This window comes from Meriones unguiculatus, chromosome 11, assembly GCF_030254825.1.
Source record: "Meriones unguiculatus strain TT.TT164.6M chromosome 11, Bangor_MerUng_6.1, whole genome shotgun sequence".
In the NCBI taxonomy this organism is placed as follows: domain Eukaryota; kingdom Metazoa; phylum Chordata; class Mammalia; order Rodentia; family Muridae; genus Meriones; species Meriones unguiculatus.
This window is the reverse complement of record NC_083359.1, coordinates 2,859,998-2,873,441: the sequence shown is the minus strand read 5'-3', so window position 1 is coordinate 2,873,441 and position 13,444 is coordinate 2,859,998. Positions and strand designations below refer to the sequence as shown.

Below are 13,444 nucleotides of genomic sequence, written 5' to 3'. Positions count from 1 at the left end.
TGGGAGAAAAGGCTAGTAAGGATGAGGAATATTCATGGGCTCAGATGGTGGTTGCCCATCTTGGGTACCCTCTCCTTTGCTCCTGGTCTGGTGTTTCCTGTCACGGCATCTGGTAGGGGTCATTAGCCTTGGCTGGAGAAGAGAAAGTGAGGTCAGGCTTCCCCTGACTTACATATAGTCTAGGGAAAATCATTTCTCGGATGTCAATGTGTGTACGCAGAGCTGCCTGATTGATGGCCGAGTCACTGATTGACTTCACCTGTCCCACCACCCAAGCGCAGATGCAGGGACCCGGCCAAGTTCCAGCGTCGGCAGCTAAGGTGGGGAGTTTAGTCAACTATTATCGTCACAACCACACGGGGTCCCGGTTGGCTTTCTGTCTTTGTGATAAACAGCATACCAAAAAGCAACTCGGGACAGAAAGGGTTACTTTATCTTCCCCTTCCATAGCACGGCCCGCCCATCGCTGAGTGAAGCCAGGGCAAAAACTCAAGCAGGAACTCGCAGGCAGGAACCGAGCGGAGGCCATAGAGGAAGGCGACTCATGCTCCAGGCTCATGTTCAGCTCTCCTTCATTCCTGTGTGTGTGTGTGCACGCGCGCTCGTTTTCCCTGCACGCATGTTCGTGCACCACACGCGTACCTGGCACCTGCTGAGGCCAGCACAGGGCATTGGATCCACTGGGGTTGGTGTAACAGAAGGTTGTGAGCCACCGTGTGGGTGCTGGGAATTAAGCCCCAGTCCTCCTCGAGAGCAACGCCTGCCTTACCCAGTCAGCCAACTCTTGAGCCCCTCAGTTGTCTCTCCTGTGCCGCAAAGGACCCCGGTAGGCTGACACCACCGTTCTGGGCTGAGCCCTCCCACGCCAACCACTAATCTAGAGCGTGCTCACAGCCTTGCTGCCGGCCAGTCTGATGCAGGTGTTTTCTCGTGGAGACTCCTCTCAGGTGAGCCTGGCTTTTGTCTAGCTAGCAGGCCCGGCAAAGGTCTTCTTCACAGCAGACGAGCGAGAGGCTGATGCGTTGCCAAGCTATGTGACCTCCAAAGTTAGGGAGTTTTTTAACGCCTGTTGAGACCAACCTGGAGGGTTTGCTTGGGGCCCCACCACCCCTGTAACGGCAGGGTTCGTATCTCACAGGACCTGCTCTGTGGGCAGCGGTGGCTTCCCCAAGCTCGGGGGCGGGAGGGGGCTCACTGCATAGGCCCCTGCGGCTGAGACGCGCTGGATGCTCGGATCCTGTGGCTGTGAGCCAACGCTGTACCGCAAGCTCCTTGGGGCCTGATGCCCTCTTCTGCTTTCTTCAGACACTGAGCGTAGGTGCACCAACGACATACTCATATACACACACTCAGGTTTGAGGTTAAGGGCTGACGAGGCCACACGCAGCTGTCACCTCTTTCTGACAGCTGTTGTAGAGGAAAGGTAATTCCCAGCAAGAGCCTGCCCATGACTCAGGAAAGCGTCAGGTGTCCAGATTCCAGAGCATGACAAGTACCGTTCTCACTTCCCCAAAGAAGCTTACAGCCTCCCCGGGATATCTGGGGGCTGCTGGGGGCAGGTGACACGTCCCCTCCCCCTCCCCACTTAATGAGGACACCTCAGCTAGACGTGTCCCGCCTCCTCAGGTCCTGTACTTCCTCCGTGTTGGAATTCCCCACCCCCCACCCCACTGCCCCAGGAGTCATAGGCGGCCTGGCTGCATGAGCCCAGTCCCTGCTTCTCTGGCATCAGAGGGTCCGCCTGCGGTCTGCTATGGGGGCTTGAACACTCCGGACAGCCCCGCCCCATGCAACTGTCTGTATATCCAGAACTCTTCCTCCGTAAAGGGACAGTACCTCAGTGCTCTCCCTGAGCCGAGCTGAGACTTCACCACCTCTCCATGCAAACGTTGTTTTACATGTACTCTGGCTGCTTGTCTCTCGGGCATCAGTCCAGAGCCGGGCATAATGCATCTCAGCTTGGCCAAGTTCCAGTCCCCACATCTGAGAAGCTCCTGATCTCGTTGAGAGGACGGAGGTAAGTTAAGATGGCGCCACAGGGCTTTGGGATGGTTTGGGTATTAATCTCTGCATCCAGCCACTGCTGAGGACTTCTGCGGTGCTGGCCGCCACGGCGGTGAGACCTGACCTCCCGAGCTGCCAGGGAGGGTTGGAGTTCCCACAACAGCCTGCGAGGCAGCCTCAGAGCTGCTGTGGAAAGGGGCGGCAACAGGCATTGCTCCCTCCCACAGTCCACTGGCCACACTCAGTCACGAGGCCTCCACCTACCCCAAAGGCCAGCTGGGAAATGATGGGAAGGTCTCGTGGTTCTCAGTGGGCACAGTCTCAACGTGGGTTTCTGGGACTCAATGTCAGCAGAAGCGTCACGCCTCTCACTGCAGGGTGGGGACAGTGTGCTCTGGCTCCTGGGTCCCAGCTGCTCGCTAGCTTTCTAGTCTTACCTGGAACTGCACGGTTTAGCTGTCAAACTCAAAGCCGCTTGGTTTCACCCTATCTTGGCCTGAGTAACCAGGAATTATTTATTTATTTATTAGAGGTTTGTGTGTGTGCACGTGTGTGTGTGTGTGTGTGTGTGTGTGTGTGCGCGCGCGCGCGCGCGCGCAAAGTGAGTGCAGGTGCCCACGGGAGCCAGAGGTGCTAGGGTTGCAAGCAGTTGTGAGCCACCTGATGTGGATGAGGGACTCAAACTTCAGGTCCTCTGGAGGAGCAGCCCACAGCCTTGGCCACTGAGCCGTCGTCTCTCTAGCCACAGGACCTGCTTATGGGTAAAAACCAAAACAGCAAGAGCTACGTAACTCGAATGCATTTCTGGAGGGGAGAAGCAGTGAAGAATGCGCACCCAGGGCTGTCTGCTGGGGCACAGTGCCCTTACTTCCTTCTTTTCAACCCCATCCCACCTCTGGTTTTTCAAGACAGGGTTTCTCTGTGTAGACCTGGCTGTCCTAGAACTCGCTCTGTAGACCAGGCTGGCCTCGAACTTAGAGCTGGGTGTCTTGCCTGCATGCCTGGTGTCCCCAGAAGAGGGCATCGGGTCCTCTGGATGGAGAGCTACAAGTGGCCCCTCCCTACTCGGGTGCTGGGAAACAGCTGAACCGGGGTTTTCTGGAAGGGCAGCGGGTGCTCTCACCCATCCAGCCATCCAGCCCAGGGGTCAATGTTAATTTCCAGTACTGTTTCACAAAACCCTTTGAAACTGAACACCCAAAACTTTGATGCCTGTAATAGGAACATCACTAGGTCACTTCAAGGGGACTCACTTGTCGTTTTAATGAATGGTTGTGGAGTCTGAGCCAGAAAACAAAACAAAAACCCAAACAAAACCACCTCCCCCCCCCCATAAAAACAGAACTGGGAAGTGTACATGAAATAGTGGACTCTTCCAGAATGAAGGTGGACGTTAGAGAGAAAGTTATCAGGGCTACGTTAACATTGTCTAATTCTCTGAAAATGCGGCCTGGCCGACAGTCCACTTAGGGGGGGTCTTCAAGAGGAGGTGGGTTAGAAATGGCGGTACGTCCCTCTTCCTGAAACGGCAGCCAGGTTTTTATGTAGCTGGGTGTCTTGCCTGCATGCCTGGTGTCCCCAGAAAAGGCCTCTGGACCCAGAGTCATGCAGGATTGTAAGCTGCCCTGGGCCTCAGGGAGAGCGGGCAGAGCTGTGAACCCCGGAGCCCTGTGCCCAGCCCGTCTCACTGTGCCTGACTTCCGATGATTGCTTCTCAGTGTGACCTCATCTCCAGGAGAGATAGTGGGCGATAACCCACCCCTGGGGGGGGGTGCTGGGGTGCCTCCTATGCTTCTGAGAAGCCTGGGGAGAGCTGCCTTCAGTCAGCCCTCCGTGGGGCGGTCGGGGGAGCAGGACTCCGCTTCCGCTACGGCCCACGGCTGGTGTGAGGAAAAGCGAGTTGGCAAAGCCCTTAATCAGAGCTGAGGTTGGTGTTTCTAAGGCTTTGGCGTCCCTGTCCTGTGAGCTGCTGGCTTCTGTCAGAGTTTAAGTTTGTCTGCTTTGATTGTATTAGGAGTGTGTGTGTGTGTGTGTGCTTCAGAGGTGAGTTATATTGGCTTGTCCAGGAGAAGCACGTAGGCCCCTTTTTCTCCATGACCCTTGGCTTGGAGTGGCATGGTCACATGGGCCCACTGTCTCCAGGAGTTTAGATGGAGACGCTGTTCTCGATGAGGGGAGGGTCCAGGTAGGTGTAGGGCAGCGTCAGGCTTTGGTTCCTCTCCCTGATGCCGCTGGAGATCTGGATCAGCTGTCTCTGGAAGGCAGCCATGCTCCTCCGTGGGGCGTCCTCCGTGAAGTGTTCATCTGGATAGTGGCCCAGGGGCCTCTGGGGACCAATCAGAAGGCTGAGCTGCTGAGGCCCCATCTTCTGAGCAGCTGCCACCCACCTCAGCTGGCTGTCCCCAGTCTGTCCCTCACCCGGTCACCCCACACAATCTTTGGTGGAGCCTGTCCCTACCCTAAGCCTTCTTCCAAGTGACAGTGATCCGTAAGCTCTTTGAAGGAGTGTTCAGCCCCATGTTACCACCTTGACCGTAACATGACCATCTCTGCCATCTTCTTTGGACACCTGATCTTCACTGTGAGTTGGTCAAGGGTCGTGTGTCTCGCTGGGGCATTTCAGGGAGGTGTGTGTGTTTGGGCCTTGATGCCAGGGTTGAGTTTGGACCACGGAGGGTAAGCAGCATGTACTTCGCTGGGCAGATTCCTAGCTCCGTACTTACTCGGTCCCCGGGCTCCTGGCTTAGCATCCAGAGGGCCATGATGACATCACAAGTGGCGTTGACTGCTGGGAGGGTGGCTATGAAGCCCTCAGGCCGGGCCTGGCCCTTTACAGTGGGCGGCGGCAGCTGCATGCTGGGTGGAAGGTTAGGCATCCAAACACAAGAGTCAAACTGGAGGCAGAGGGGCAAAATGAGACAAGGCCCTGGCTCCCCCGGCGCGGGCCGCGGCCCCGACCCTTCCTCACCTGGCCTGCGCTCACAGCTGTATGCCTGGCCGAGCAGGTGAACATCACCATCGTGAGGTACTGGACCAGGGCTTCCCGCGTGTCCAACAAGGAGGGCACACCTGCAGGAAGAGCCGGGCTGGAGCCGGGGCTCGGGACCGGAGAGCCTCATGGGGGGTCGGGGGAGGCCCAAGGGCTGGGGCCCCTGTACCTGAGCTTTCTCTGCTGAGGAAACCCTCGGAGAAGATCTCCCTCACCCAGGCCTGGAGCTCTTGGTCCTCTCCGACAGACGCATCGCTTGGGTAGTAGGTGCCGACTATCTCAGAGACGAAGCTGAAGGCGCACATCTGAGTTCAGCCCCCTCCTCCAACCCGATCGTCTCTGAGAAGCAGCCTTGCCCGGTGACACACACGGCCGGTCCCCCTGGTTGCGGGCCTCTCCAGTGCGCCCCACCCCCTGCCCGGTCTTCCTGCCGCCCCGACGGCTTCCTGGGGATGGTTCCCCCACCTCTTTATTGCGCTCCAGATCTGCAGCCCGTCATCCCGGTAATAGTAACCTGGGATGTCTTCCACGCCCCGGGCCCGGATGTCGTCAGGGAGGCACAGGGCAGAATAGCTCAGCTGCCCCATGTTTCTCCGGATCAGCTCAGAGAATCCGCCAATGCCGAGGCCTGTGGACTGAGGGACAGAACTCCTGTGCGCCAGAGCCTTGCTTCAGAATCGGGGCAGCACTGGTGCCAGGGAAACAGGGCCCACTCCCATGCCAGGCCGCCACGGCCTCCCGCCTGGAGCCTGTCCTCCCACCGGGCGCAGCTCCTACCCTGTCCACCACCTGCCCAGGGGCGATGAGCAGCTCGCGGGCAAGCGTGTTGATATGCAGGGTGTACCGAATGTGGGGGATCAACAGCTGCAAGGGGAGGAGACGGGAGTTGGGGAGGGCCAGACCGGCCCCCACCTTGAGTCTCACAGGAGTCAGCAAGGACAGGGGGCACCGTGTCCTACGCCCTCAGGTGGGGCTTTTCTGCCCTCTGAACACCAGGCCATCCTGTCCGATGAGGACGGTGGGATTTCCTGTCCCTGGGGTAGGCAGAGCATGAGAAGCAGGGCTGGGGCCTGGCGATGGGGAGCACACTTCTGAGAGGCAGGAGCTGGGCGTCCCAGTCAGGGACTCAGTCAGGTTGAAGGGCACAGAGCAGGGCCCTGGGGCACCTCCTCACAGGACACGTTCCAACTAAGACATCTCTCTGGAGGGCACGGCTCCCCCTCCACTTTCTGAGTTCTGCTTAGACATTCTCTTAGGCCTGGGATGCAGGCCCTACTCTGTGTTCTTCAGTCAGAACGGGAGCCCTGCATCCAGGCCCGGAAGGGTAAGGCCGCCCAGGAAAGGCCCCTTGGAAGAGGATGACAAACCAGTCTGCAGGCTGGGTTACAGGCAGGGCCATCTTATCTTGTTTGTTCTGAGAAAGGATCTTTCTATATGGTAGTCCTGGCTGTCCCAGAACTGTGCTATGTAGAGCAGGCAGGTCCCGAACTCACAGAGATCCTCCTGCCTCAGCCCCCAAGTGCCGGGACCAGAGGTGTGCGTGAGCACACGCCCGGCCTGCGCCAGCTTGTGGAGACACGGACCTTAAAGAGAGGGTGGCAGTGGGGCAGCTGACGCAGCGTGGCCAGGGCGAAGACCTCAGGCAACAGGTGTGAGTGCAGCAGGTGTGTGAGGGCCTCGTGCACAGAGAACTCGGCGTTGCGCACCCAGGTCTTGGCCAGCAGCCAGTCCCACCTGTCATCGCTGGGCAGGAAGATGGGGTTGTCGGGCCCCGGGGTCTGCTTGAGCTGGTGTGGAAGGCCAGCAGGAGATGGGCAGTGTTAGCTTCTGTCATGCACTCAGTGGACCCTCTGTCCTGCCCCCCACCCCGCCTTCTTACAGACCTGGATGGCGAGGGGGAGCAGGGGCCCGGACCCCGAGCTCTGGTATAGGAGGGTCATTGGGGCCGCAGAGAACTGAGGCTTTCCGTTGATGACGTTGGTCTGGACTCCAGAAAGGATGCCGTGATCCACCAAGAACAGGGAACCCTTCTGCAGGAGAAAAGGGGGCCGTGGCTGCCACCGCCCCGGCTTTCCAAAGCAGGGGCCAAGGAGCAGGGAGAGGGCCCAGGGTCGCCCAGGCATTCTGAGAGAGGCTGCTCTTGGCACGAACACCTTGCTGGGCCCTGTGTCTCCAGGAGAGGGTTTGCAGAACTCCGCGACTGTGACACACCTCCAGCTCAGCCTGCAGATTTGTCCCAGGGCCCAGCACTGGGGCCACCATTTCATCAGTGACGGGAAAGTTTTTTGGGAGGCTGCGACAGCAGCGGATCAGAACTGGGTTGAGGCCGTTCAGGAACTGGGATGCAAAGAAGGCGTCTTCCTGCCAGTGCGCAAACACATACTCTGTGGGAGGGCGGAGGACACGGGGCGTCACCACAGCGACGTCACCACAGCTTTGCTCCTTACTCGCTTGGTGGCATGTCCTTTTGTCCATCCTGTGTACCATCTCTTAGAAGAACCGCCCCTCATCCCTGCCTATTCACCAAAGATCAAACCTTAATCTCAGCCCGTCATGGCGCTGCCCAGCTCGTACCACCCCGGGTGGCTCAGCAGCCTCAAATGCAATCTAAGCGAGGGCTCTCTCTTCCTCCAGCTCAGCCTCCAGCCCTTCCCGGCACCCTGACGATTGGCAGGTTTGTTTACGTGACTGCGCAGTCTGGAACCCCTAGGTAGCAACATTCTCCTCCTCCCATGAAGTCCCACAGGCTTGCCACCGTCCACTTCGTCCCTGCCCAGCCGTGGCCCCGATGAAGCCCCCACCGCCTGCGGGCCTCAGCTAGAACCCTGGCTGCTCTTCCTGTTTGCCCTCATGCCTCTGGCCCACCCCATGAAACACATGTAGCCGTCTGACTCCCAAGCCAGCTGCGGGCACCAGGCTCACATGCTTAGGGGAGCCGAGGGGAGCTGCCAGCCTGCCCCCGTGCACACAGCGTGGACATGACTTCAGCTCCCGCCTCTTTGCCATACTCAGTCCACTTGGCTCACAGCAACTTCCTTCCCTTACAGTTCTGTTCTGCTTTCAGGGTCTTTCCTGACCCTGGAGCACTCTCTGCCCTCGGCCTCATCCTCAGTGTTAAAGCCCACTTAGCTCCCACCCCGGGAGAGCGCTCTAGGGCACCCTGAAAACTAGGGTGGGTCCCCCTTTCGCCCATTTCTGAAGCCAATAAGCACACCTTCCAAGGGACACCAATGACATGAGTTTGAGTCTTGCTAACCAGAGCCTAGCCGTGCTCCCGTGTCCACAGCCCCAGCCAGTCACCTGGGCAACTGCTGGGCCAGGTTGGGGGTGGCCTCCTCCCATCTCCATTTCGTCTCCATGGGAACTTGTTTAGATCTGGTAGGAAGGGCAAGGAGCTTGCCTGCCTAAAGCCACAAGGCCAGTGAGGCGAACTGGCGCTTGATTTTCCATTTCCTTTGAGCCTCCTGGTAGTGAGGGCAGGAGGTGAGGACCCCGGCCCCAGCGTCTCACCTGCTGCTGGAGTCTTGTGGAAATTAAACATCCTCCTCATCTCCCTCAGGCTCCTCCAGAGTCCTGTGCGGTCCAGGAACCCTTTGATTTTCAGCTCTGCAAACCTGATGGAAGATGCGAAGGGTGAGGAAAGGCACAAGGCTCCAGGAGACCCTCCTCTGTGTGCCTGACACAGTCACTGACCCCAAGGCGGCCACTGTCCTGCAGGACAGGAGACTGTCTCGGACAGGGCTGAGTGAGCTGTGTCACCGAGGGAAGGAACTCAGCAGGAGAGAAGGGAGGGGTGGGGACAAGCAGGGTGGCGTCCTCACGCGGAGTGGGCCTTAAAGTGGAATTTGGCGTTCTTCACTGCGGAGTACTTGATGTTGAGGTCCAAGCCTTTCACAGTCTCCTGGTCCAGGCAGCGAGGCCAGCCTTCAATGTAAGTCTTCCACCTGGAAGGGTGACAGGAAATAGTGGAGCAGGGCCTTTCAGAGCCCTCAGATCAGACTGAGACAAAAGAGCCTCCGTCCCAGGGAGCCATGGCCATAGGAGAGAGGAGAGGAGAGGAGAGGAGAGGAGAGGAGAGGAGAGGAGAGGAGAGGAGAGGAGAGGAGAGGAGAGGAGAGGAGAGGAGAGGAGAGGAGAGGGAGAAGAGAGTAGAAGAGAGGAAAAGGGAGGAGAGAAGAGGAGAGGGACAGGGAAGAGGGAGAGGAGAGGAGAGGAGAAGGAAGGAGGGGAGGGGAGGGAGAGGAGAGGAGAGGAGAGGGAGAGGAAAGGAGAGAGGAGCACCTGGCACCAGAGAGGGAATCCCCTTGGCCTGTAATCTGAGCTGTGGCTGTTTCCCCTGCTTGGCAAGTGCCTCTGTGTTCTGCTGACATGCCTCCTTTTGAATCTATCTGAGGCACACCATGCCTAACACAGACGCACCACATGAAGGGAAGCGGTACTGAGCTGGGGTTGTTCCCAAGGAGTCTGGCTTTTGGCAGACATCCCATACAGAGGCTCTGCGGCTTCCACAGCCTGGGGAGCTCCACCAGTTTACTCTGCCCTGGCCTAAGGCAACTGTCTCTAAGTCCCACAATCACACAGGCCACAGACAAAGCTCTTTTGTGAAATAATGAAACTTTGCTGCAGCAAACTTAACATTCTGTTTTTGAGTCATTAAAAACATAGCTTTTAGTATAAAAAATTAAAAAATAAAAAGTAGGGGCTGGAGAGATGGCTCAGCGGTTAAGAGCACTGTCTGCTCTTCCAGAGGCCCTGAGTTCAATTCCCGGAAACCACATGCAGAGAGAGCACTCAAACATTTAAAATAAATAAACAAATCTTGGAAAATTAGAAGTAAACATTGAAGAGTCCGTGCTCAGTGCCAAGCCTGTCCCGGGTCAGTCTCTGGCCCCACAGGGTGGAAGGAGAACCGTTCCTGCAGGTTGTCTTGTGACCTCCACGCGCGTGCCATGGGTTGTGCACACACGGACATGCACAGCACATACAGACATAATTACAGATTTATTTTTTGAGACAGGGTTTCTCTGTGTAGCCCTGGCTGTCCTGGAACTTGCTCTGTCGACCAGGCTGGCCTTGAACTCAGAGATCCGCCTGCCTCTGCCTCTGCCGGGATTAGAGGCATGCGCACTGCACGGATGCCTGTGTAGAGGTGTCAGGTTAGAGACAGTTGCAAGCTCCGGTGTGGATGCTGGGACCCGAACCCCAGTGCTCTCAACAGCAGAGCCGTCTCTCCAGCCCACAGTTGTGTTTTTTAAAGTAAATAAAAATGTAAAAAATTAAGAGGGCCGGGGATATAGATCAGTGATACGTGTTTACTCGGAATGCAAAGGACGTGGGTTCGATCCCCAGGATCAAACAAAAACGACGTAATGAATAAATGAGAGCTCTTGGGTTTGCGCGGCCGGCGGCAAAGGACAGCGTGCAGTTGGAGGACACTGCCACCAGGTGGAGCCAAACTCTTCTCAAGCGACGCCTTGCGCGATTGCGGGGGGAGGATCTGGGTAAAACGCAGCGTCCGTAGGTACGAGGCCAGCCTGAGCGCTTGCCTTCTCCGACTGGTCCCCAAAGGATGCTACTGCGGGGGTCAGGCGACACTGCGCTTCCGATCCTCCCGCCCCATCTCCTACACGCCGGGATTGTAGGCGTGTGTCCCCGTATCTGGTGTGGTGGCGGGATCAAATCCGAGGCCTCCTACTTGTGCAAACGCTCTGCCAACCGAGCTACACCTCCTGCCCTGATTTTTCTTCTTATAAGAAAGGCTAAAGAACAGACCCAGAGCCTCGAACGCAGAGCCACACTCCTAGACCACCTCAGCTCCATTCTCAACCATTTCTCATTGGTTTCCCCCTAACAACCCTGAGATAAGAAGAAAACAGCGATCAGAGAGATGAAAGGCTTTACCCAGGACTTCCCGGCTCCTTTTGTCAGGGTCTGGACTGGCCCTGCACCCTCGCCTTTCACTATCTGCCCCCTCTCCCCGGTCACTGCTGTGAGATTTGGTATCACGGCTTTCAGGACAAGCGTAAAATCGCCAGGAACCAAATGGGCCAACGTTTCCTTGGTCTCCAGAAAGCTGGGGCAGTTCCCACCTTCTGCGCCCAACACCTGCCCGGCCTCAAAGCTTTGTTAAGATGCGGGCTTGGGGCTGGAGAGGCGGCTCAGCGGTTAGGAGCGCCGCCTGCTCTTCCAGGGGCCCCGGGTTCGGCTCCCAGAGACCACAGGGCCGCTCACACCGTGGCTCCCCTCCCTCCCACAGACACCCAGCGCACAGCGGCGGGGCCCGGGGATGGGCCCCGGTGTTCGGCCTGGTTCCGGCTGCTGCCCAGCCCACGAGGGGGACCCCGCGCCCCGCGCCCGGCCCTCCTCACCTGTACATCTCCTTCCTGGCCTTCAGCTCCTCCCGGCGCTGCTGCTGGAGCTTCGGGTGCTGGTCGTCCCAGGGGACCTTGGCTGCGGCGGGGCGGGGTGGGGGTGCAGATGCTCCTCTGTGCTCCCCGTGCTCCCTCACCTCCGCGGCCCGCAGTCCCCGCCCGCAGCAGACTGGCGCCCCGCCCCGCGCCCCTCCCGGGTGCCCGCGCGGGTTCGCCTCCCACCCGAGCCGGCCCGTCCACGCTGCCCGCCCCGGAGCCCCGCTCACCCGCCCCCTCTCGCAGCACCAGGTCGCTCGGCCCCTGCAGCCAGCGGAAGCAGGGGAAGCGCAGGGCGGCCCCGGGCAGCCGCTCCAGCTGCAGCCAGCGGCAGAACCAGGCGTCGGGCGGGACGCGGCCCCGCGGGAGGCGCGGCTCCTTGTGCAGGCGCAGCAGCAGCACGGCGCCCACGTCCCGCGGCAGCGTCACCTCGAAGTCTTCCTCCTAGGAGGGCCCGGTTAGTCGGCGGCCTCCCGGGCCCCTCGCGGCCCCCACGCGCGCTCCCCGGACTCACGGCGCCGGCGGCGAACTCCCTGCCTAGACGGTCCAGGGGCACGAAGGGACTCTCCCCTTCGGTTCCCACGATGCTCACGGACACTTTGTCCCACGTGCCAGCCCCGCGGGCCTCGCCCGTGGACACCCTCAGCCTGAATCTCGCCATGCTCCCGACCCGTCTGGCCGAGCGGCAGGCTGGCCCCGGGCTGGCCCGACCCCGGAGGCCCCGCCCACCGGGCCAGGCGAGGGCAGACCGCTCGCCCTGTTCGTCACTGCCAGCGGGAGCCAGGGTGCCGGACTGGACCCCGGAAACACAGTGGTGGAAGGGGACTGCAGCGCCCAGGGCGACTGAGAACCGGCAGGGAGTGCGCCACAAGGATTGAGTTCATTTAGGTTCTGTTTCAGCCTCAAATGCGTTCGCGGATCCACTAACCCGTTTTCTACATCTCGGGCTACATGCATTCTTCCTTTCTTCCTTCTCGGGCTACATGCATTCTTCCTTTCTTCCTTCTTTCCTTCTTTCCTTCTTTCCTTCTTTCCTTCCTTCCTCCCTCCCTCCCTCCCTCCCTCCCTCTCTCCCTTCCTTCCTTCCCTAATTTTGAGGGCCACCATTGTGTAAGGACAACTAGAGCTGTCAGTTCAGTCAGGCAAGACTCCGGCTTTAACTGCACACTTACTAAAATCAGCCACGGGGCGGGGGGGGGGGGGACACCTTCAAATGCAGCATGTTAGAATTTTATCTAGATACTGAATGCTGGGAAAGACATCAGACATTGCTAGTGTGAGAGCCTAGGGGCTGGGGTGGAGAGAAAAGGCCTCAGAGGCCCAGAGGACGTGACAGGGGAGCCCACGGTGTGTGTGGGGTCAGCACTAACTGGGCTCAGCGAGGTGTTAAAGAAGGGGACATGGAGGAGGTGATGGGAAAGTCAAAAATGCACTGTATGCATATGTGAGTAATCTCGAATTATAAGGTAAAAGCGTTGTATGTTAAAGGGGTGTGTGGAGGGGGAAGAGGGTTTCCTGTTGGTGATCAGCCCGTGCAAAGGCTCTGGGGTCACTGCAGAAGGGAAGGGCAGAGGTGTGACGAGTGAGAGGCATCCAAGGAAGAGGCAGACAGTTTGGCTTTGGGGGAAATAACAGACTGGGGGGGTCTTGCCTGGGAAGGTGCCCACTAGGCATTGATGTACTGTGATCGCTGAGCGTGTGTGCCTGGAAGGCCGGGTGCACAGATGTGTCTGACCACAGGCTAACAGACACCACAGCTGGAAAAGGGCAGAGGACGCAGGGTCCAAGCTGCTCTAAAACCTGAACCATCTGCAAAGGAGGTGGAAACAAGATTGTTCACTGTGTGCGTGTGTGTGTGTGTGTGTGTGTGCGCGCGTGTGTGTGTGTGCGCGCGCGTGCGTGCGTGCGTGTGTGTGTGTGTGTGTGTGTGCGCGCGCGTGCGTGCGTGCGTGCGTGTGTGTGTGTGTGTGTGTGTGTGTGCATGTGTGAACTCTTCCGTTACTGTAACAAGTGAAAGGTTTCTTGCTGGCTCCTAGTTTTGGAG

At 58.6% G+C, this 13,444-nt stretch overlaps 1 protein-coding gene across 1 annotated transcript; it reads right to left on the bottom strand.

The window, feature by feature from the left end:
• Positions 1-3,268: 3,268 nt before the first annotated feature.
• On the bottom strand, positions 3,269-12,061 carry Alox15b (arachidonate 15-lipoxygenase type B). Its single transcript, XM_021642515.2, has 14 exons — positions 11,915-12,061; positions 11,631-11,844; positions 11,362-11,443; positions 8,815-8,937; positions 8,504-8,607; positions 7,205-7,377; positions 6,877-7,023; positions 6,577-6,780; positions 5,771-5,857; positions 5,459-5,628; positions 5,163-5,284; positions 4,973-5,073; positions 4,728-4,898; positions 3,269-4,330 (listed from the first exon to the last, which is right to left on the bottom strand). The coding sequence occupies exons 1-14, from the start codon at positions 12,059-12,061 to the stop codon at positions 4,151-4,153; spliced, it is 2,025 nt and encodes a 674-aa protein (XP_021498190.1). The 3' UTR covers positions 3,269-4,150.
• Positions 12,062-13,444: the final 1,383 nt, after the last annotated feature.

Bases quoted from the DNA above. Each gene is read 5' to 3' on its own strand.
- Alox15b (XM_021642515.2), bottom strand. From the start codon at position 12,061: ATGGCGAGATTCAGGCTGAGGGTGTCCACGGGCGAGGCCCGCGGGGCT. The intron at 8,938-11,361 runs GTGAGGAGGGCC...TCACCCTTCCAG, and splicing joins GCCAGGAAGGAGATGTACAG to GTGGAAGACTTACATTGAAG. The intron at 5,629-5,770 runs GTAGGAGCTGCG...TCTGTCCCTCAG, and splicing joins CTGGGCAGGTGGTGGACAGG to TCCACAGGCCTCGGCATTGG.